The sequence below is a fragment of the Scyliorhinus canicula genome, chromosome 10, assembly GCF_902713615.1.
Source record: "Scyliorhinus canicula chromosome 10, sScyCan1.1, whole genome shotgun sequence".
NCBI lineage: Eukaryota > Metazoa > Chordata > Chondrichthyes > Carcharhiniformes > Scyliorhinidae > Scyliorhinus > Scyliorhinus canicula.
The window spans coordinates 125,534,643-125,556,419 of record NC_052155.1 but is presented as its reverse complement, the minus strand read 5'-3'; the positions used below and the strand labels follow the sequence as shown (position 1 = coordinate 125,556,419).

General features: G+C 47.1%; 1 protein-coding gene across 7 annotated transcripts in view; it reads left to right on the top strand.

Annotated features, from left to right (window-relative positions):
- Window positions 1–21,777, top strand: part of LOC119972654 (lethal(3)malignant brain tumor-like protein 1) — a 408,364-nt gene that overhangs the window by 362,456 nt on the left and 24,131 nt on the right. For all 7 annotated transcript variants that reach the window (XM_038809722.1, XM_038809716.1, XM_038809720.1 and 4 more), the window contains one exon: window positions 2,944–3,113. In XM_038809722.1, the coding sequence (XP_038665650.1) occupies window positions 2,944–3,113 (170 nt within the window). The remainder of the gene's footprint in view (window positions 1–2,943; window positions 3,114–21,777) is intronic.

Here is a 21,777-nt window from a genome sequence, read left to right as displayed (position 1 = left end):
GCTCACTTGTTGAGTCTCTTCAGCTGAAGGTAATTGACCCAGGAATCCTGTCAGATTCAGCCCTTCGTCTCTCAAAGTTACTCAAGTTTCCAATGAAATTTGATGATAACACTTTAAACAACAATATCTGCTATGGCAAAATAGCCTGACAGAAATCACTGATTAGCTTCAGTGACATTACTTGAGCCACGCACTAATTGTAATAGGAAGCATTCCAATGCACACAGAATAGGTAAATATCCTTTTAAATTTTGTAGTTTTTCCCTTTCAAAAAATAAATTCTGGTATGAATTTATCAGACGCTTCAGTCTCTCTAGGATTTTGGAAGCAGTCACCAAACGTAATTTGATTTCACCTGAGTGATTGCTGACAACGTTGACTCACACAACAAGACCTACCAGGCCTGTCCCTTCTCTATCTATAACACTCTTAGCTGTTACTTGCCTATACTACCATGACATGCTGTGTTAGAGCTGCTTGTTATTGGTTGGGCTTGCCTTCTGCGAGCTGAGAGTAGTCACTTTGGTTGGGTGAAGACAGCTCCTGTTGCCTTAGAACAGGGGAAATTTTAACCCCCAAAATGGATGAGATGTGTTGGGTGGGATGTTAAGATATTAAAAATATGAATCCTGATCAACCTGCCCACTTCCATTTTCAAGGATGATAGCATGGTGAGACAGGTTACTTCCAGGCAGCAGTACAGCAATGAAAATATTATAATGATATTTACCCACCATTTCAATTTGATCCTGAGTTTTCTGAGTTAGGGGGAAGCTGGCATGTAAAGATTGGGAGTTAAGTGCCTTTCTGTGACTTGTTTACCTACTTCACTAACTCCCGCAATCAGTAACTCCGACCCCTCTGATTTCCACCTTATCATTCCAATCTCCTCCCAAATCTTCCGATTCATGCCTGCACTTGATTCGTCTGATTTTTCACCTGGCCTCTGATGTCCTCCAACTCCCCGTTTCAATCTTTCCTGTCACGTCCAATCACTCCCTACTCTGGATCCAATCTTCCTTCCAGACTCTGATATCCCAGCAGCCACCCAGCCTTTCCAGTCCCCCTCTACCCCCTCTTTGCTGCCCAACTGCGGCCTGGTGTTAAAAGCCTAATCCCCTGTTGCCAGGTTGCCTCAATCTCGCTGGACGTACTGGAAATGGAGATTTAAAATGCTGATTGGGTCCTGTCATTAAATTGAGCGGGAACTGCGGAATACCTGTTCCTTCGGGCTTCCCAACCTCAAAGCAGCATTCCATCCCACCCCTTACCCCCACTCCCGACCCTGCTCTCTCCCACTTCCGAACATTCATCCCAATTAAGTCTTGCGTTTTCACATGTTACACAGTAGTTCAGCAGATAACCGACAATCAGTATCCAAGGAAGTAAAGCACACAGAACAATTTAACAACTCTCACACACTCTGTTTGAGTCTTAACATTTTACTAACAATGGCACAACAAGGTTGAAGCGTATGTGTACACATAGTGCAAATATGAGTATTGAGATTAAAGGAAAATCGGTGCTTGTTGCTCATTTATTATTTATGGAAACCAAAATGCAGTTAGTGGCATCCGAGTAAGATGAATCATTTCATTGCAAATTTTGCAATCTTGCTTGTCTTTATTATGTTACTATTTTACTTCTTGCACCATAGTTGTCATTTTAGAGACACATTAGGAGATGGTGGCCAAAAGCAATGTTTTATTTAAGTTTGGCTGGTTTCTTTACCTTCTTTATTGGTAGTTCTTTGCTGTCTGACAATTTTTGATTCACTTTTATCGGATTTCATGTTTGATACTTTTTGCTGCTTGGTACATTTTCCACTTATAATGATGTGATTTGTTGCTGTTTTATGAAGATAATGTTTGAATCAGTTTGGTGCAAATGTGATTGAGGCAAGGAGGGGTGAGGTGCAGCAGAATGGAGGAGGGAAAGGGAATGGAGGATCACAGGCCTCAGAAGTAGGTGGAGAAGTGTCCATTTATTGTGATGTTGCACAGGGGAGAGTCAAGACCTAAAATAATATTCAGGTCAAGTTGGGGGAACATGATCCTGTAATTTGCAACTGCGCCTCTCAAAACATTATGTAATAAGATTGACATCATATTCAATAGAAATCAATGGGCCTGATGATATGTCGTACATGAATTCACATAAAACAGCCTCCAGCTCACCTAAGTAACACAACATCTGTTCTTATAGGTAAGGCAAACTATTTCAGATGCTAGAAATCTGGAATATCAAAACAAATGTTGAAAATGCTCATAAGATCAAGCAGCAAACCTGAAATGATAACTCTGTTCCACTACAGGTTCAATCCCGGCTCTGGCTCCGTGTGGAGTTTGCACATTCTCCCCGTGTCTGCGTGGGTTTCGCCCCCACAACCCAAAAATGTGCAGAGTAGGTGGATTGGTCACACTAAATTGCCCCTTTAATTGGAAAAAATAATTGGGTAATCTAAATTTAAAAAAAAAACTCTGTTCCACTAAAGTTATTCTGAAAACGCAGTATAAAATGCTCAAGTTGATTGAGTCCAGATGCCCACGTGACTGAGTTCCACAAGCGTATTAAAATTTAAAATGAATGTTTTTCATGTAGTTTTCACTCTGGCATATGGACACAATATTACTCAGCTGATCAGCATCTAATGAGTTTTCTTTCCTTCCAGGCAGCTGATCATAAAAATGCACTACATCATTATCACATCAAATGACCCGTTCTCTAAATTATTTCTCGTCAGTTAATGAGAGGTCGAATCCTTGACACTAATTCTTGCCAATGATGCAGCAAACTGCCTCATGGTTACAAAAACAAGTTTCCTGGAACAAAATTTTCTTTTTTTAGATAATGTCACTGAAAAAAGACTTGCATTCTAGGTGAAGTGGAAATAAAAATTACTTCGGGAAAAGTGAATAATTCCTTCTTGCCTTTCTTTTCCAGATCTTTCTGTTGACAGTATGCAGCAAGCTCTCCACCAGTCTGTCTTCATGTCAGCCATGTCTGCTCACCCAGTTCGTGATCTCCCACTTTGCTGGGAGCAGCACTGCAAACTACTGCCTGGAGTAGTGAACTTCCAAGCTGGCATGGTGTCCAAATGGAATAGTGATGAGGTACAGAACACTGGCAGAAATTGGGGTTTACTGAGGAAAGTGATGGGAAAAATCAAGAAAAATATATTGGCATGTATGCAGCATTACTTGAGCTTTTATTTAGAAATAATATACTATTTAAGCCCATTAAATATTCAAGAATACATGATATGCTGCAATATATTGTACTTTATGCAATGTTTGTGCCTCAAAAGTCAATATGGTGGAGGAAACTTGCATTAATGCCATGATACACATGCTGGGCTGCTGGTAGTTTCCATCACTGACCCCACTTAAATTTGCAGTGTCAGTGGGATTTGCCGTTAGGAGGCCTTTGGTGATTTGTGGCGCATCTGGCCAGCTATCATGCAAAGTGGTCAAAATGCCTCACAGAACTAAACTGATCAAAGGTTCCCCCTCCATTGAAAAAAAATTATGCTTTACTGCTTTCACTAAAATACTTTTGGATCTTTATCACCAGGGACCTAGGCCCTAACCCTGGCCCACTGTCAGTCAGATCTCCAAATTCCAACCTTGGAGATACAGTACCACAGGAACTCCGATTTAGGAATGTATGGAGGCAATGGCGGATGGTGAAAGCGACGCTTGAAACATTGGCACAAGGCCATGGCTTCCTGTTTACAAGTTCCAGCTTAGTATGTAGCTATGCAAGCAAACTCCAGAAGACAGCAGGAGTTCACGAGAACAGCCATAGACTTTCACACCCATATACTCAATTAGTGGTTGCTGCTTCCCCAGAACAACAATGAAACTTATTTATGGAGGTGCAGCAGAAACTGGGCATGGCTGCAAAATATAATAATGGGCTGGATTTTTCGGCTGCGTCTGCCACGAAATTGCCACAGACAGGGCGGGGCCATGTAAAGGTCCATTAACCTCGGGCGGGAATTTCCGTTTGCCAGGCGGGCACAGCTGAAAGTTTCCTCCCAATGTCTTGTTTTATGCCAGTAACATTGTACATCCAAGAAACATTTGGGGTAATTTTGACTGTCCTGATTTTCTGTTACGTTGAAGTTAATAGAAATGAAAATTTCCCAAGCAAGTAAAGATAATTAACATTCTTGCACACCAAACCATCAAGTATTGGTATAAGAAAGCAATATATGCAATTGCATAGAAACTTATTTTGTAGAGATGGGGAATGCAATTGGGTGGATTGGAGCATTGCCTATTTTCTAAGCTGCAGGTGGCATTTTGATTTCCCAAGTTGATTAAGATATGGGAAACAGCGGGTGCGGCAATACCTACAAAATTGTTGCCTAGGATGGGGACGAGATTGGCCAAGGTGGTTGAGATACATTTTGATATTTAAGTATCAGCTTGACTCAATGGTAGTGCTATGATTTCAGTTTTGTGAGTTCAAGCTTCACTTCAGGATATAATGTAGCCGGACACTTCAAGACAGCATTGAGGATGTCTTTAGGATGAGACATTGAACTGAACCACCTGTCCCAACAGTTCAGGGGGATATAAAAGTACTATGGTACAATTCACATAAAACAAGATCTTGTCCCACACCAATGGCAGGCAATGTGATTACTTATCTAATTATTATTTGAAGGACCTTACTGTGCTCCAGTTGATGACAGTGTTTGTCTACACAACAGTGACTACTTTTCAAAAGGCAATTCATTGACTGCAAAGTATATTGCGTGTGAGTGCTTTCTAGCAACTCCAGCTTATAAGTTATGTCTACTTTGAAATCAACAGTCCTTCCCGTCACGGGAATAGAATAATAGGATGTACAGTGCAGAAGGAGGCCATTTGGCCCATCGAGTCTGCACCGGCTCTTGGAACGAGCACCCCACCCAACCCCACACCTCCACCCTATCCTCATAACTCAGTAACCCCACCTTACACTAAGGGCAATTTTGGACACTAAGGGCAATTTAGCATGGCCAATTCCCCTAACCTGCACATCTTTGGACAGTGGGAGGAAAGCGGAGCACCCGGAGGAAACCCACGCACACACGGGGAGAATGTGCAGACTCCGCACAGACAGTGACCCATGCTGGAAATCGAACCTGGGACCCTGGAGCTGTGAAGCAATTGTGCTATCCACAATGCTACCGTGCTGCCCCACGTGTTGGACAAAACGCTGCTAGCTGATGTGGTGGATGCTGAATATTCAGTAATTGTGGTGTCAAATATGGCCCAGCACTGGATAGACCTGCAAGTTAATAAAGGAAAGGTCCAGCGGCCACAGTGGAGGTTAGATGTGGGGCTGTTAGTGGAGGGGGAGGTGTGCGAGCGGGTGAGGGAGGCCATTTGGGGATGTATACGGATCAATGACCTGGGTGAGGTTTCGGCTGGGTTGGTTTGGGAGGCACTGAAGGTGGCTAATAGGGAGGAATTCATCTCAATTTGGGCCCATAAGAGAAGACTGAGCGGGCGGAGTTGGACAGGCTGGTAGGCGGAATTTTACTGGTGGACAGAAGGTATGCGGAGTCTCCGGATGACGGGCTTCTGAAGGAGCGTCAGAGACTGCAGCGGAAATTTGGGATCCTGTCCGTAGGTAAGGCGGAGGAATATGGGGAAAAGTCAGCAGGTTGCTGCCGCATCAGCTGAGGAAACAGGAGGCGGCGAGAGAGATTAGGAAAGTAAGAGATACAGGGGGAATGACGTGCTTCGGGAATTTTATCGTGGATTGTATAAATTGGAACCCCCCCGCTGGGGAGGAGGGTATGAAGCAATTTCTGGGAGGGCTGGAGTTTCCGAGGATAGATGAGGAGTTGGTGGAGGGTGTGGGAACCCTAATTGGTCTGGGGGAGGTTATAGACGGATTGGGGACGTTGCAATCGGGCAAGGTATGGGATCTGACGCCTATCCGGTTGAGTTTTATAAAAAGTTTTCTGGGGTGTTGGGCCGCTACTGGGTACGGCTTTTAATGAGTCCAAGGAGCGCCCCCTTCTAACCTTTTTTGGTCACTGAGGGCAATTTATCATGGCCAATCCACCTAACCTGCACATCTTTGGACTGTGGGAGGAAACCGGAGCACCCGGAGGAAACCAATGCAGACACGGGGAGAACGTGCAGACTCCGCACAGACAGTGACCCAGCATGGAATCGAACCTGGGACCCTGGCGCTGTGAAGACACAGTGCTAATCACTTGTGCTACCGTGCTGCCCAGACAGGATTTGTGAAGGGACGACACCTGACGTCCAACATTAGGCGGCTCCTAAATGTAATAATAATGCCTGCGGAGGGGCGCGAAGTCGAGGTGGTGGCGGCCATGGATGCAGAAAAGATTGGGTGGAGTGGAGGTACCTGTGGGATGTCTTGGGAAGGTTTGGATTCGGGCTGGTATTTGTGGATTGGGTCCGGTTACTATATCAGGCACCAGTGGCGAATGTAAGGACCAACCAGGTTCGATCGGAGTTTTTTAATCTATGCAGGGGGACAAGGCAGGTGTGTCCACTTTCCCCACTACTGTTTGCCTTGGCCATAGAGCCTTTGGCAATGGGGCTGAGGGCATCGAACATTTGGCAGGGGATAGTGAGCGGGGGGTGAAACATAGGCTCTCACTCTACACGGATGATTTACTCCTTTATATAACAGACCAGTTGGGGGAAATCGCAGGACTTATGGGAAGACTGGAGGAATTTGGCCGATTCTCAGGTTACAAACTGAATATGGGCAAGGGTGAGGTTTTTGCGATCCAGGCAAGGGGGCAGGAGAGGAGACTGAGCGAGGTGCCGTTCAAAGTGGTGGGAAGGAGTTTTAGGCACCTCAGGATTTAGGTTAAGTCAGCTTCATAAACTAAATTTGGGCAGGGTGATTGAGCAAATGAAAGGGGACTTCTGTATGCGGGACGTGCTCACGCTGTCATTGGCAAGGAAGATGTCAGTCCTCCCGCGATTGCTGTTTGTGTTTCAGTGCCTCCCAATCTTCATCCCTAAGGCATTTTTTAGGAAGCTGAACGCGGCGATCTCTGGTTTTAATTGTGCCGGGAAAGCCCCGAGGGCGAAGAAGGTCCTTCTTAAGCGGGGGGGGGGGGGGGGGGGGGGGGGGGGGGGGCGTAGTGAAGGGGGCTTGGACATTCCGAACTTTATTAACTATTACTGGGCAGCCAATATTTCAATGATTATTAAATGGGTAGTGGGGGAGGTATCGGTGTGGGAACAAGTGGAGGCGGCATCTTGCAAGGGCATGAGTCTGAAAGCTCTGTTAACGGCACCTCTGATGTTCTCGCCGGCTCGTTACTCCACAGGTCCAGTGGTAGTGGCAGCTCTGAGTGTGTAGGGGCAATACAGGCAACACATGAGACTGGAGGGGGCATTGGAATGGTCACCGATCTGTGATAATCACTGGTTCGCTCCGGGGGGGCTGGATGGGGGCTTTAGGAGATGGCAGCAGGCAGGGATTGAGAGATTTGGGGATCTTTTCATTGAGGAGGGATTCCCGAACCTGGAGGAGCTAGAGGAGGAGTTTAAGTTGCCGGGTGGGAATGGTTTCCGGTATCTGCAGGTACAGGACTTTGTCCAGAGGCAAGTTCCAAGCTTCCCTCGCCTCCCTCTAAGGGGGCTACAAGATAAGGTGATATCTAAAATAGGGGTTGAGAGGGGAGGGTCTCGGAAATATCTAAGGAATTGATGGAATGGGAAGGGGTCCCAATCGGGGAGGTGACGAGGAAGTGGGAGAGAGAGCTGGGAGGGGAGTTGGAAGTCGGGCTGTGGGAGAAGGCCCTGAGGAGAGTCAATGCATCCTTGTTATGTGCCAGGCCCAACCTGATGCTGTTCAAGGTAGTCCACAGGGCTCATATGACTGTGGCCCGGATGAGTAGGTTTTTTGAGGAGGTGGAGGACAGGTCTGGGAGGTGCGGGGGAAGTCCGATAAACCATGTACATATGTTTTGTGCTTGTCCGAAGCTGAGGGGATTTTGGCAGGGATCCTTAGAAGTCATGTCAGAGGTCTTGGAAGGGAGGGTGACTCCAAGTCCAGAGGTGGCAATATTTGGTGTGGCGAAAGATCCGGGAGCCCGGGAGGAAGAGAAAGGCCGGTGTTTTGGCCTTTACGTCCCTGGTGGCCCGGAGACGGATTTTGCTGGGATGGAGGGACTCCGAGCCTCCAAAGTCAGGGGTGTGGGTCAGTGACATGGCAGTGTTTCTTAGACTACAGACGATTAAGTTCGCCTTAAGGCATTCATTACAGGGGTTCGCTTGGATGCGACAGCCGTTCATCGACTTCTTTAAGGAAAACTGACCGTCAGCAGATGAAGTGTGGGGGGAAGGGTAGGCATGGAAGGGAAGAATAAGGGCAGGGAATCTAATATATGGGTGGCTAGGATTTAGGGTGGGGGGAAGTTGGGTATGTTATTGTGGGGTTTTTGCATGTGTTGGACCGCTCTGTTGTTTAGAATGTTAAAATTATAAATGCCTCAATAAAATATTTTCTAAACAAAAATAATAAATGAGTGTGTGTTAGTCCCTGCAAAGCCTGGCCTTCAGTCGTTTTGGATTTCCCTGCCACTGGGCCAGGACCTTGCTCCACTGGGACCTTGTGGTGGTTGGTGTGCACCAACCACCCCATGTTACAAGAATCTACGCACAGGCATCTTCCACCCCAACTGAACCCCACCCCACCCACTCACCCAAATGAATTTCGGGACCTGGAACATCAGGACCTTTATGGGCAACCCCAACAGCAACAGATCTGAACTTTGCACTATCATCATAGCCTGGGAGCTCTGGTACCACAACTTTGTCATCACCACCCTGAGAGAGACTGGCAGAAGGCCAGCTTAAAGAACAAGCTGGCGGATATACCTTCTTCTGGAAATGCAAACTATAAGAAGAACATTGTCTCTATGGGGTTGGTTTTGCTGTAAAAATCAAAGTCAGACATCTTAACTAACAATCTTGGGGTGAGCAAAAGCCTCATAAACCTACAACTCACCCTGGCCCAGAAGCAGCACATCACAGCCATCAATGCCTATGTCCCAACCCTAGATGCAACGAACGAGACAAAAGAGGCACTGGAGGAGGAAGCACCACAAATATTCCCATCCTCAATGATGGAGGAGCCCAGCACATCAGTGAAAAGACAAGGCTGAAGCATTCGCAATAAGCTTCAGCGAGAAGTGCCGAGTGCATGATCCATCTCGGTCTCCTCAAGAGGTTCCCAGCATCATAGATGACAGTCTTAAGCCAATTCAATTCGCCCCATGTGATATGAAGAAATGCCTGAAGGCACTGGATACTGCAAAGGCTATGGGGCCTGAAAATATTCCGGAAATAGTACTGAAGACCTGTGCTCCAGAACTTGCCACACCCCTAGCCAAGCTGTCCCAGTACAGCTACAACACTGGCATCTACCTGGCAATGTGGAAAATTGCCCAGGTCCTGTACGCAAAAAGCAGGACAAATCCAACCCGCCCAATTACCACCCTATCAGTCTACTCTCAATCATCAGTCAGGTGATGGAAGGGGTCATCAACAGTGCTACCAAGCAGCACTTACTTAGCAGTAACCTGCTCACTGAAGCTCAGTTTGGATTCCACCAAGATCACTCAGCTCCTGACCTCATGATAGCCTTGGTTCAAACATGAGCAGATGAGCTCAGAGTGACTGCCTTTGACATCAAGGCAGCATTTGATCGGGTATGACATCAAGGAGCCTGAGCAAAACTGGAACTAATGGAAATCAGGGGGAAAACTCTCCACTGGTTGGAGTCATATCTGTCACAAAGGAAGATGGTTGTGTTTCTTGAAGGTCAGTCATCTCAGTCCCGGGACATCAGTGCAGGAGATCCTCAAGATGGTGTCCTCGGCCCATCTTCAGCTGCTTCATCAATGACCTTCCTTCCAACATGAGGTCAGATGTGGGGATGTTCGCTGATGATTGCACAATGTTCAGCACCATTCGAGCCTCCTCAGACACTGAAGCAGTCCGCATGCAAATGCAGCAAGACCTGGACAATATCAAGGCTTGGGCTGACAAGTGACACTGAACATTCGCGCTACACAATTGCCAGGCAATGAACATCTCCAAGAAGAGAGAATAAAACCATTGCCCCTTGACATTCAATTGGATTACCAACACTGAATCCCCACAATCAACATCCTGTGGGTTACCATTGACCAGAAACTGAACTGAACTGAGCAGGTCAGAGACTAGGAAGACTCCCTAAAGCCTGTCCACCACTGACAAGGCACAAGTCACGAGTGTAATGGAATACTCCCCACTTGCCTGCATGAGTCCAGCTCCAACAACACTCAAACTCGACACCATCCAGATCAAAGCAGCCCGCTTGATTGACATCCTTTCCACGAGCATTCACGCCCTCCACCCCGATGCACAACAGCAGTAATGTGTACCATCTACAGGATGCACTGCAGGAACTCATCAAAGTTCCTGAGGCAACACATTCCAAACCCACAACCATTACCATCTGGAAGGACAAACGCAGCAGATATCTGGGGACATCTCCACCTGGGCGTTCCCCTCCAAGTCACTCACCATCTTGACTTGGAAATATATCCCCGTTCCTTCACAGTCGCTGGGTCAAAATTCTGGAACTCCCTCCCTAATGGCACAGTGGGTGTACCTACGCCACATGGACTGCAGCAATTCAAGAAAGCAGGTCACCACCACCTTCTCAAGGGCAATTAAGGATGGGTAACAAAATGCTGGCCTAACCAGTAAAGCCCACTTCCCATAAAAATACATTTTTAAAAATGTGCTCACTTAAGGGGCGGGATTCTCCGACCCCACGCAGGGTCGGAGAATTGGCGGGAAGCGGCGTCATTTCCGCTCCCGCAGGTTTCGTAATTCTCCCGCCGGAAAAAAAAACCGGCGTTGTGCAAATCCCGTCGGCGGCCTGTGAAAACAGCTGGCGCCGGCGGGATTTCATTTTATTTGCACTGACCTGAAATCTCCGGCCCGGATGGGCCGAAGTCCCGCCGACGTGGCCACGGGTCACGTCGGCGCAAATCAGAGTTGATTTAAAACGGCGTCAACCATTGATGATGGTTGACGCCGTTCAGTGTCGGGGGTGGGTTGAGGCATTGGGGGGGGGGGGGGTGGGTAGCGGCCATCGGGGGAGTGGGTAGCGGCCATCGGGGGAGTGGGTTGCGGCCATCGGGGGAGTTGGTTGCAGCATCGGGGGAGTGGGTAGCGGCCATCGGGGGAGTGGGTAGCGGCCATCGGGGGAGTGGGTTGCGGCCATCGGGGGAGTGGGTAGCGGCCATCGGGGGAGTTGCTTGCAGCATCGGGGGAGTGGGTAGCGGCCATCGGGGGAGGGGGTAGCGGCCATCGGGGGAGTGGGTAGCGGCCATCGGGGGAGTGGGTTGCGGCCATCGGGGGAGTGGGTAGCGGCCATCGGGGGAGTGGGTTGCGGCCATCGGGGGAGTGGGTTGCGGCCATCGGGGGGGGGGGTGGGTTGCGGCATCGGGGGGGTTTGGGGGCAGCGGCGGGCAGAGAGGGGGGGGGCGACGGTGCGTTGGCCCCGGGCATCCGTCGCCCCCCCCCCCCCTCTGTACGCCGCTGCCCCCTACCCTAACCACCCCCCCCTCACCACCCCTACCTCCCTCCAACGCCCCTACCCCCCTCCCCACCACCCCTACCCCCCTCCAACGCCGCCCCCCATCTCTCGCAACACCGCCCCCCCCCCCCCAAATGCCGGAACACACCACCCCACCCCCCAAAATGCCGGAACACACCACCCCCCCCCCCCAAAATGCCGGAACACACCACCCCCCCCCCCAAATGCCGGAACACACCACCGCCCCCCCCCCCAAATGCCGGAACACACCACCCCCCCGCCCCGCCCCCCCCCAAATGCCGGAACACACCACCACCCCCCCCCCCCCCCCCAAAATGCCGGAACACACCCCCCCCCCCCAAATGCCGGAACACACCACCACCACCCCCCCCCCCCAATGCCGGAACACACCACCACCACCACCCCCCCCCCCCCCCAATGCCGGAACACACCACCACCACCACCCCCCCCCCCCCCCCCCCAATGCCGGAACACACCACCACCCCCCCCCCCCAAATGCCGGAACACACCACCACCCCCCCCCCCCCCCCCCAAATGCCGGAACACACCACCACCCCCCCCCCCCCAAATGCCGGAACACACCACCCCCCCCCCCCCCCAATTCCGGAACACACCACCACCCCCCCCCCCCCAAATGCCGGAACACACCACCACCACCCCCCCCCCCCAAATGCCGGAACACACCACCACCACCCCCCCCCCCCAAATGCCGGAACACACCACCCCCCCCCCAAATGCCGGAACACACCACCCCCCCCCCCCCCCCCCCAAATGCCGGAACCCCCCACCCCCCCCCCCCCCCAAATGCCGGAACACACCACCCCCCCCCCCCCCCCAAATGCCGGAACACACCACCCCCCCCCCCCCAAATGCCGGAACACACCACCCCCCCCCCCCCAAAATGCCGGAACACACCACCCCCCCCCCCCCCAAATGCCGGAACACACCACCCCCCCCCCCCAAATGCCGTAACACACCACCCCCCCCCCCCCCCAAATGCCGGAACACACCACCCCCCCCCCCCCCAAATGCCGGAACACACCACCCCCCCCCCCCCCCCCCCCCCAAATGCCGGAACACACCACCCCCCCCCCCCCCCAAATGCCGGAACACACCACCACCACCCCCCCAAATGCCGGAACACACCACCACCCCCCCAAAAGCCGGGTCTGTCTCTCTCCTCCTTATCCTCCAAAAAACGCCGGGTCTCACCACTTCCGCAGCTGGTGAAACTGACGCGTATCGCGTCAGTCAGCTGCTAGCCCCTCCGGGAACGGAGAATAGCGGCCTTAAAGAAGGCCCCGACGCCAGAGTCATTAACACCGATTTTTCTCGCAGGCAACCCGCGTTACGAAGGGCTACGGAGAATCCCGCCCCATGTTAGAGATAGCTCTCACTGAACCTCTAGTTTCTGACTGGGTCCAGTTTCTATACTAACCGATAAGAGGCTAGCATGCTGAGGTCCTTTCCCAGAATGGTAGGGGCAGTAACAAATGCTTCTTACAACAAACAGTGGAAGCTTTGGCTGAGGCACATGTTTGCTGCTGCAGGTCTTCCCGTTCATTTTAGCTACAATGCACTGAAGGCAAGACTTAACAGCCACAGTAAGCCCCAAGTCTGGGCCAGTTTTCATGAGCAAACAATAAACAGATGAGGAGCATTAACACAATGCCAGTTCAGAGGAATTGGAGAAAATCCAAGTACTTTGGTGGGTCGACCCTTGTCAACATGCAGTGAGTGGGAAACATACCCTTTGTTGGCAGCTCACCAATTTGAAGGTGGGAATTCAGACAGTGTGGCTACTTTCTAGGGCAAGAATACACACATTCAGAATTTACAGGAGCAAGCATTTTCAAGTCAGTTAAGGTGAAAAGAATCCACGTGCTATATAGAAAAAATGCAACTGAGGATCCAGTATATATTGATTTAGAGGCACCTCTCAACTTATATTGCTCATGGCTAGTGGACAGGAGGTGGAAAAGGGCCAAAATGTGTCACTTGACCTTACTTACATGTTTCAAGCAGGAGCTCTAGTCACTAAGATTCATGTATGCCTGAAAATTACACCACAAATAATAACAGTGCTAAGTGAGTGAGAACATAATCACTTTATTTTCAAACTGCTACTACCCCATCCCATTTTTGAATGTGGATCGAATGGCAACTAAATGTACATTGGCTCTATTCTGTTAGAAGTACTGTATATTGGCAGGGCTTCCATTATTCTTCACTGGATATATGACCTTCTGGATTGTCGTGTATCTCTCTGCTGACCATTATGAGCTACATATCAATCACCCTTTGTTCCAGTGACATTTAACTGGTAAGCTTTGGAGTGGTGGTACTAATATATTTCAGTGTTCATGGCTAAGCAAGAATGCTGCAGTGCCCCAAACCCCTTAATTAGCACCGTCTTGATGTCTCAATAAATTTAAATTGAGAATTAAGTTGAAATTTAATAGCTGTTTAGTTATGTTGTGAAGCTTATCATATATTGTGTTCCCCCTAAGAAACCAAGATGGGTGACTAGCATCTTAAATTAGGACACTTCCCATCGTGGAAAAGAAGAAAACTTAAATTAGTAGGTAGTGATTAGGGAGACACAGAGCTTTCCAACACAGAAAAAGGCCCTTTGTCTCATCGTATCTGCACCAGCCATCAAACACTTGAATATTCTAATCCCAGTTTCCAGCACTTAGTCCATACACTCAGTAGTCTGGAAATTGCTTTAGGAGGGAAAAGTCTGAGGTAGGTAAGTTGTTATGTAGAATACGTTAAGAGTGCAGTCAGTTTTGACTGGAGATTAAAGGGAAGAGGAAGAATTTAGATAATATAGAAAAATGCCATTTGTGCAACATAAAAGGAGCAATATTCAGTCAACAGAATCTCAGAAACATCCTTCCCAGCCATTAAGGCTTTAAACCATTCCCATACTTAAAATGGTAGATCTCAACATTGGAACTGAACTAATTTTATGCACAAGGCTTGGCACAACATCGAGGGCCGAAGGGCCTGTTCTGTGCTGTACTATTCTATGTTCTATATAATCATCATATCCATGAGGGCTGGTTAAGCTCACTGGGCTAAATCGCTGGCTTTTAAAGCACACCAAGCAGGCCAGCAGCACGGTTCGATTCCCGTACCAGCCTCCCTGGACAGGCGGCGGAATGTGGCGACTAGGGGCTTTTCACAGTAACTTCATTGAAGCCTACTCGTGACAATAAGCAATTTTCATTTTTCATGACTAGTGGAAATAAATGAGGGCCGGGGCATGAAATTTATATATGATATTGATAAAATATAAATCCATTTACTAGGAACGAGCTGTAAACTCTGAACAGGAGTTTATTCTAATAAAGAAATTGAGCATGTACTTTTATTTTTGTTTAGGTATAAAGAAATAATTTATTTCCGATAAAGGACTGGTTAAAAAAATAATTAATTAGCATTATTGGAAGTGTACATTTCTCAGTGCTAGGTGAATATGTGTTGATTCAATTCCATAATTTTACATAAACAATTAATATTATTGCCCCTTTAAAACTTTGGCACTAATTTGTAACTACTGAGTATTTCTGTGGTATTTCATGGCCAAGATATTACAGTCACGCCGAAATAGGCAGCAATTTAAATGGCACGCTACATGTACCAAAAATTTCTTCTGAATTTGTGTTACTTATGATGATATTTACATTTATATAGCAATAGATGACTTGAGGTATAGTTCTGCCAGCCTTCATTCCCTCTACAGAGTCTTAATCATGGTGGATGTTGTAAGGAAATGGAATTACAACATTGTAGCCTGATTTTCTGACTTGCACCCTCCATTTCCAAAATGCTGTATTGGGAGAATATTAACCATTTAGTGTGCAACAATTACCATTTCGTAAGCAATCATTTTTTTATTTTCTAACCAAAATGTAATTACAACACTGAGCTAAACAAGAAACATGACCAGAGGCACAAAATGAGTTATAAATAATTGATTGTCATGGACTGTGTATTCAGGAGATTTTATTACGTTCAGCAAGTTTGAGGTATCTGTTATTGTTTGGGTTCCTCCATTTGTTGAAAATGACAACCCTGAAGCGAAGATAAAGAATTTACTAGATTTCATAAACTCTCCAAGCACTGATGTAGACTTGAACTCACAGCTACCATCCACAGTCTGGACACCAGCTGTTTCATTTCACAATGTTTGAAAGTTAGTTGCACCTTATACAGAAGAACGTTTTGTTGTGCACTTACTAACTGGATAATCTGAAGGAGTGCAAAAGACTTTCAAACTGTCATAAATATGAAGGATGTTGCTTGCTCTTGTTCCTGCAGGTATATGGTTCCCTCAGTGTTGATTAATGAAACATCAGTGCTTCCAAAAGGATTCTGCAGTGAGTTTATGCATCTCCCTCAAGGCTCACTTCAGCCACAAATTTGTACCACGAAAACTCAATACTACAGAAAGCCGAGAGGAGTATAGAAAGAGAAGTAAAATCAAAAAGGAAATTAGGAAAGTAAAGAGAGAGCATGAAACAATATTGGCAAGCAAATCAAGGAGAACCCAAAGATGTTTTATCAATACATGAAGAGTAAGAGGTTAAGAGTAAGAAGGTGGCACAGTGGTTATCACTGCTGCCTCACAGCGCAAGGGGCCCAGGTGCTATTCCAAACTCGGATGACTGTGTGGCATTTGCACTTTCTCCGCCCGTCCCTGTGGGTGTCCTCTAGGTGCTCCGGTTTCCTCCCACAGTCCAAAGATTTGCAGGTTAGGTGGATTGGCCTTGCTAAATTACCCCTTAGCGGGGTTGCAGGAATAGGTCACGGATTGGGTCTAGGTAGTGTAGTCTTCAAAGGGTCGGTGCAGACTGATGGGCCAAATGGCCTCCTTCTGCACTGTAGGGATTCTATAATATGGAAAGAGTAGGACCTTAAAAGACCAAAAGTTAACTTATGTCTGGAGATGGAGGATGTGAGTCTGGTTCTTAATGAATACTTTGCGCCTGTCTTCACAAGTTAACTTTTGGTCTGTCAAGCACCCTGAGAATCTCACATATCTCAACAAGGTCACCTGTCATTCTTCTAAATTAATGAGTATCGGCCCAACCTACTCAATATCTCCTCCCAAGAAAAATCCCTTAACCAGGATCAACCTCGTGAACCTTCTGAGACTGCCTCCAATGCCAGTATATCTTTCCTTAGAAAAGGGAACCAAAACTAGAACATTTTATTACCTTTCTTAATTACTTGCTGTACCTGCAGACTAGCCTTATGCATTTCATGCACTAGGACACCCTGATTAGTCTTCATTTCAGAGCTCTGCAACGTCTCACCATTTAGATATTATGCATTTTTATTCTTCCTGCCAAAATGAACAATTTCACTTTTTTCACATTATACTCCATTAGCCAGATCTTTGCTCACTCACTTAACCTTATGTTTGTCCTATTATAGTCTCCTTATGTCATCGCCCTGTCTTACTTTCTTATCTATAATTGTGTCAACAGCAAATGTACCTTCAGTTTCTTCATTGAAGTCATTTAAATAAACCAAACAGGTTGAGGTCCCAGCACTGATACCTGTGACACATCATTCAGTACAACTTGCTAAAAAGAAATATATGCATTTATGCCTACTCAGTTTCCTGTTAGCTAGCTAATATTCTATCTATCCCAATAGTTACCCCTACACCGTAAGCTTTCAATTTCCGCAATAATGTTTGACGGCACCTGAAGATGTCTTCTAGAAATTGAAGTGCAGCATATACACCCTTTATCCACAGCTCATGTTACTTCTTCAAAGAACCCAAGAGTGTAAGTTCCCTCTCACAAAACCATTTTGATCCTGTATGATTATCTTGATTTTTTCAAAATGCCCTGCTGCAACGATTTTAATAGCTTATAACATTTTACAGATGTTAGGCTAACTGGCCTGTATTTCCTGCTTCCCACCTTTTTTGAATTAAATCTAGGGAATTTGGGAAAATTAAAACTAATGCATCAGCTATCTCATCAGCTCTTCTTTTAAGACCCTCAAATGAATTCCTTCAGGACCCAGGGATTTGCCAGACCACAACTCCAACAATTTGCTCAGTATAATTTCTCTGGTGATTGAAATTTTCTCCCCCTTCCCTTCCATTTCCTGATTAACACCTATTTCTGGAATGTTACTTGCATCTTCTATAGTGAACACTGATGCAAAATAACTGCTCAATTCATCTGCTATCTCCTTATTTTCCATTATTAATTCCCCAGACACCCTGGCTGGGATTCTCCGCGCCGCAATCACGCCCGGTTTGGGGACGGACAATGGGGCGTCGGACCCGCGACGCCTTTGTGGGATTCTCCGACAACCAGAGAGTCGTTGCCAGTCGAGCACGCACGGTCAATGCGGGGCTGGTCGGGGCCGTTGAAAGAGGCCCCCGTGGCGATTCTTCGCGGATGACCGACCGAGTTCCCGCCGACGTGGTTCACGTATGGTTCCACCCAGCGGGAACTCAGAGTCGCGGCTGCGGTGGCCGTCCTGGTGGGGAGGCGGGGGATCCATGAATGGGGGGGCCTCTAGGATGGCCAGGCCTGCGAACAAGGGCCATCGATTGGCGGGCACATGCAATCTGGGGGGGGCCTACTTCTTTGGTGTCAGCCCTCTGTATGGGTCAGCCATGTTGCGTGGGATTGGCGCCGCGTGCATGCGCGGACCTGCAGCTGGAAGTGCAGGGCCCTGTATCGGCAGCTGGAGCTGCGTGAAGCACTCCGGGGCCCTGCAAACCCCCTTAAAAACAGAGAATTACCCCGGACTTACTAGAAAAAGGTCCGGAGTGATTCGCGTCCGTTTTCCCGCGGGCATGGGGACATAGCCCCATTATTGGAGAATTCCGCCGCCTGTCTATCGGATCAACGCTCATTAAAAACATTTTTTTTTAAATATCTACGGAAACTATTACTATCTGTCTTTATATTTCTAGCTCGCTTTCTCTCCTACTCTTGTTTTTCCCCCCTTATTAATATTTTCGACGTTCTTTTATGTTTTTCACACTCTGTCCAATCTTCTGACCTGCCATCCACCTTTATGCAATTATATGCATTTTAAGTTCGATACTACCTTTAACTTAGTTAACCACTTGGAAGTAATATGCATCTTAAAAATAGACTTACAGATATGCAGCACTTCGGGATTTCCCGAACATTGCCTGACCCTATGCTCTCAACACGCCGCTGACTTGAAATCCAACTCGCTGTGTCTATCATTTTCTGAAAAATGTTATGATGTTAGCAAATGGGAAAAAGTCTGAGGCGTTAGGTTGATCCTTTGACACTAATATGAGGGATATTTCAATTGCTACATTATATAATTGGCTGATGGCATTTTCTGTCGAAGGTACTGTTGTCAATTTAATTAATATCAAGCTGAGGATTGTGCAAACATTGTCAAATTACATTAATATCTTCGTAGCTATATGAGAGACAGCACTCTGAGACTCAGCCATACTAAATTGTCAGGCCGGTTATGCCGACTGTGTCAAAGGATCTCTGTGTGTAACATAAACACTCCCAAGGCGACAAATAGTTACTTTTAGGAGGATGGGAAACGTGCTTTTTCATAACATCAGAAAGATGGAAAAATAAGTTGATTAAGTTCCTAGAAAGTCCTCTGTGCAGCAGACTGGAATGATAGTGTCATCTTGCAAATCTCAGCCTGGTGTGAAATTATATAATGGAGGTGACCCAGGGTTAATGTCTTCTTTAAAATAGCTAGAAAAGCAATTACCTCTAAATAAATTTAGTCTTAATGAGCTAATACTTGCACAGTGCAAAGTCAAGGACAAAATGAAACTGAAAAGGATCCTGTAATGCAGGACCAACATATTTAACATACCTATATGTAAGGACCAGGATCAGTTGTTCCACAGCTATAGCAGACATGTTACTGAATATATTGCAAGAAGTGGTCTCCATTATAGCTCTGTTAATGTTGTATAGTTACCAGAGCACTGTACATAGGATTTTTGATGTTATTAATGAGGTAACTGGAGATAAATGCTTTGGAAACTCATGGTCATTTCGGACCGTGGGGCCTTTTCCCTTGGGATCTCACTGCCTGGAGTGCCAGTACTTGTTCCTTCTTCACCTGCCACAGGCAAATGATGCCTGAGATCCCAATGGATTTTCTGCTGCCTGTCACTTACTGAGCCACCACATGGAAGGTGGTAACGAGGTCTGGAAAGTGGTGTTAAGTACTAGCAGTAACTTGTTGACTGAGTTGCAGGTGAACATCAAGTGGAGCAGCTGAGGCGTACAGCCTACAGGAGGGACCACACAGGAGATACAGAAGTCTGAGAACACGCACGAACAGACTCAAAAACAGCTTCTTCCCCACTGTCACCAGACTCCTAAATGACCCTCTTATTGACTGACCTCATTAACACTACACCCTGTATGCTTCATCCGATGCCAATGCTTATGTAGTTACATTGTATATCTTGTGTTGCCCTATTATGTATTTTCTTGAATTTTGTTTAATTCCCTTTTCTTCCCATGTACTGAATGATCTGTTGAGCTCCTTGCAGAAAAATACTTTTCACTGTACCTCGGTACACGTAACAATAAACAAATCCAATCCAATCGAATCTAATCCAACATAATGCAGGGTGTGCAGGCAGAGCTGAGCTCACTTGACCTACCAGAACAGCAGCATTTCCAGAGACACACATGGTTGCTTCTGTTGGTGGCAGACATATGTAACTTCCTAGAAGAAGTGTGCTCCCCTCTGGATCTGGCAGTCCACACATTACCAGTGATTGTCAAAGTGATCATCACCTACAATTCTCCTGCCACAGGATTTTTCTCGGACTTGACCATACACATATCCAGGATCTCCCAGTTGGCAGCTCACACTGTTCTGTTGTTTGCCCAGGACTTCGACTCTGATGTTATTTTGCATGATGCAAAACATCATTGACTACAAATACACACCATATATGTACACCCATATACTGAAGGATCATTCATAACTGACAGGGTTTCTACTCCCAACAATATTCAGCCAGTGTCTTATCGCAAAATAAATTTATGCAGGTGCATGCAAGATTTACAGGGAGATTGCACAAACGCATTTGTGCATCTTGACAGTCCAAAATTCTTGATGACTTTGGACCTGGAAACAGACTCAAGTGACTGTTAGGGAGACAAGAGAATCCCCCTTCAAACTTGGCTGATGACTGGTGTGAGAAACCCAACCAATGAAGCTGGGAGCATTACAATGAACGGCAGGTGAAAGGTGTATTGTTCAACAATTAGTAGGCGGCATGGTGCGGAGTCTGCACATTCTCCCGTGTGTGCGTGGGTCTCCTCCCTGTGCTCCGGTTTCCTCCCACAGTCCAAAGATGTGCAGGTTAGGTGGATTGGCCATGATAAATTGTCTCTAGTGTCCAAAAAGGTTAGGTGGAGTTACTGGGTACGAGGATAAGATGGAGGCATGGACTTAAGTGGGGTGCTCTTTCCAAGGGCCTAAGCAGACTCAATAGACTAAATGGCCTCCTTCTGCATTGTAATTTCTATGATTCTATGGTGGGACAGTGGTTAGCACTGCTGCCCCACAGCGCCGTGGACCCGGGTTCAATTCCAGCCTTGGGTGACTGTGTGAGGTTTGCATGTTCTTCTCGTGTCTGTGTGGGTTTCCTCTGGGTGCTCCAGTTTCCTATTCGTGTCCAGGGACTTGCCGGTTAGGGGGGATTATGGGGATAGGGCAGGGGAGTGGTCCCAGGTTGGGTGCTCTTTCAGAGGGTGTATGCAGACCCGCTGGGCCAAATGGCCTCCTTCTGCACTGAAGGGATTCTATGGTTCTATGTTCAAGGTGTGTTTCTGGTACTTGGACAGATCTAAAGATACTATTCAGCATGCACCAGCCAAGACACCCAGGGAGGCCACACTGTCATGTGCTGAGAATTGGAGCTACAGGAGTCACAAGGTGCGAGGAGGCTAACAACATTAAAGCTACTCACATTTCTGCCAGGGTTGATTTGAAAGTAATCAAGACAATAATGCAAAAGACACTGAAAGAAAGCACAACTAAACACTGGATCAACCTATATCAAGAATTCCAAACTGCCTTTGATAATGGATATTTACACGCTGCATATGATTGGATCAAGAAGGCACTTTGTCCTAC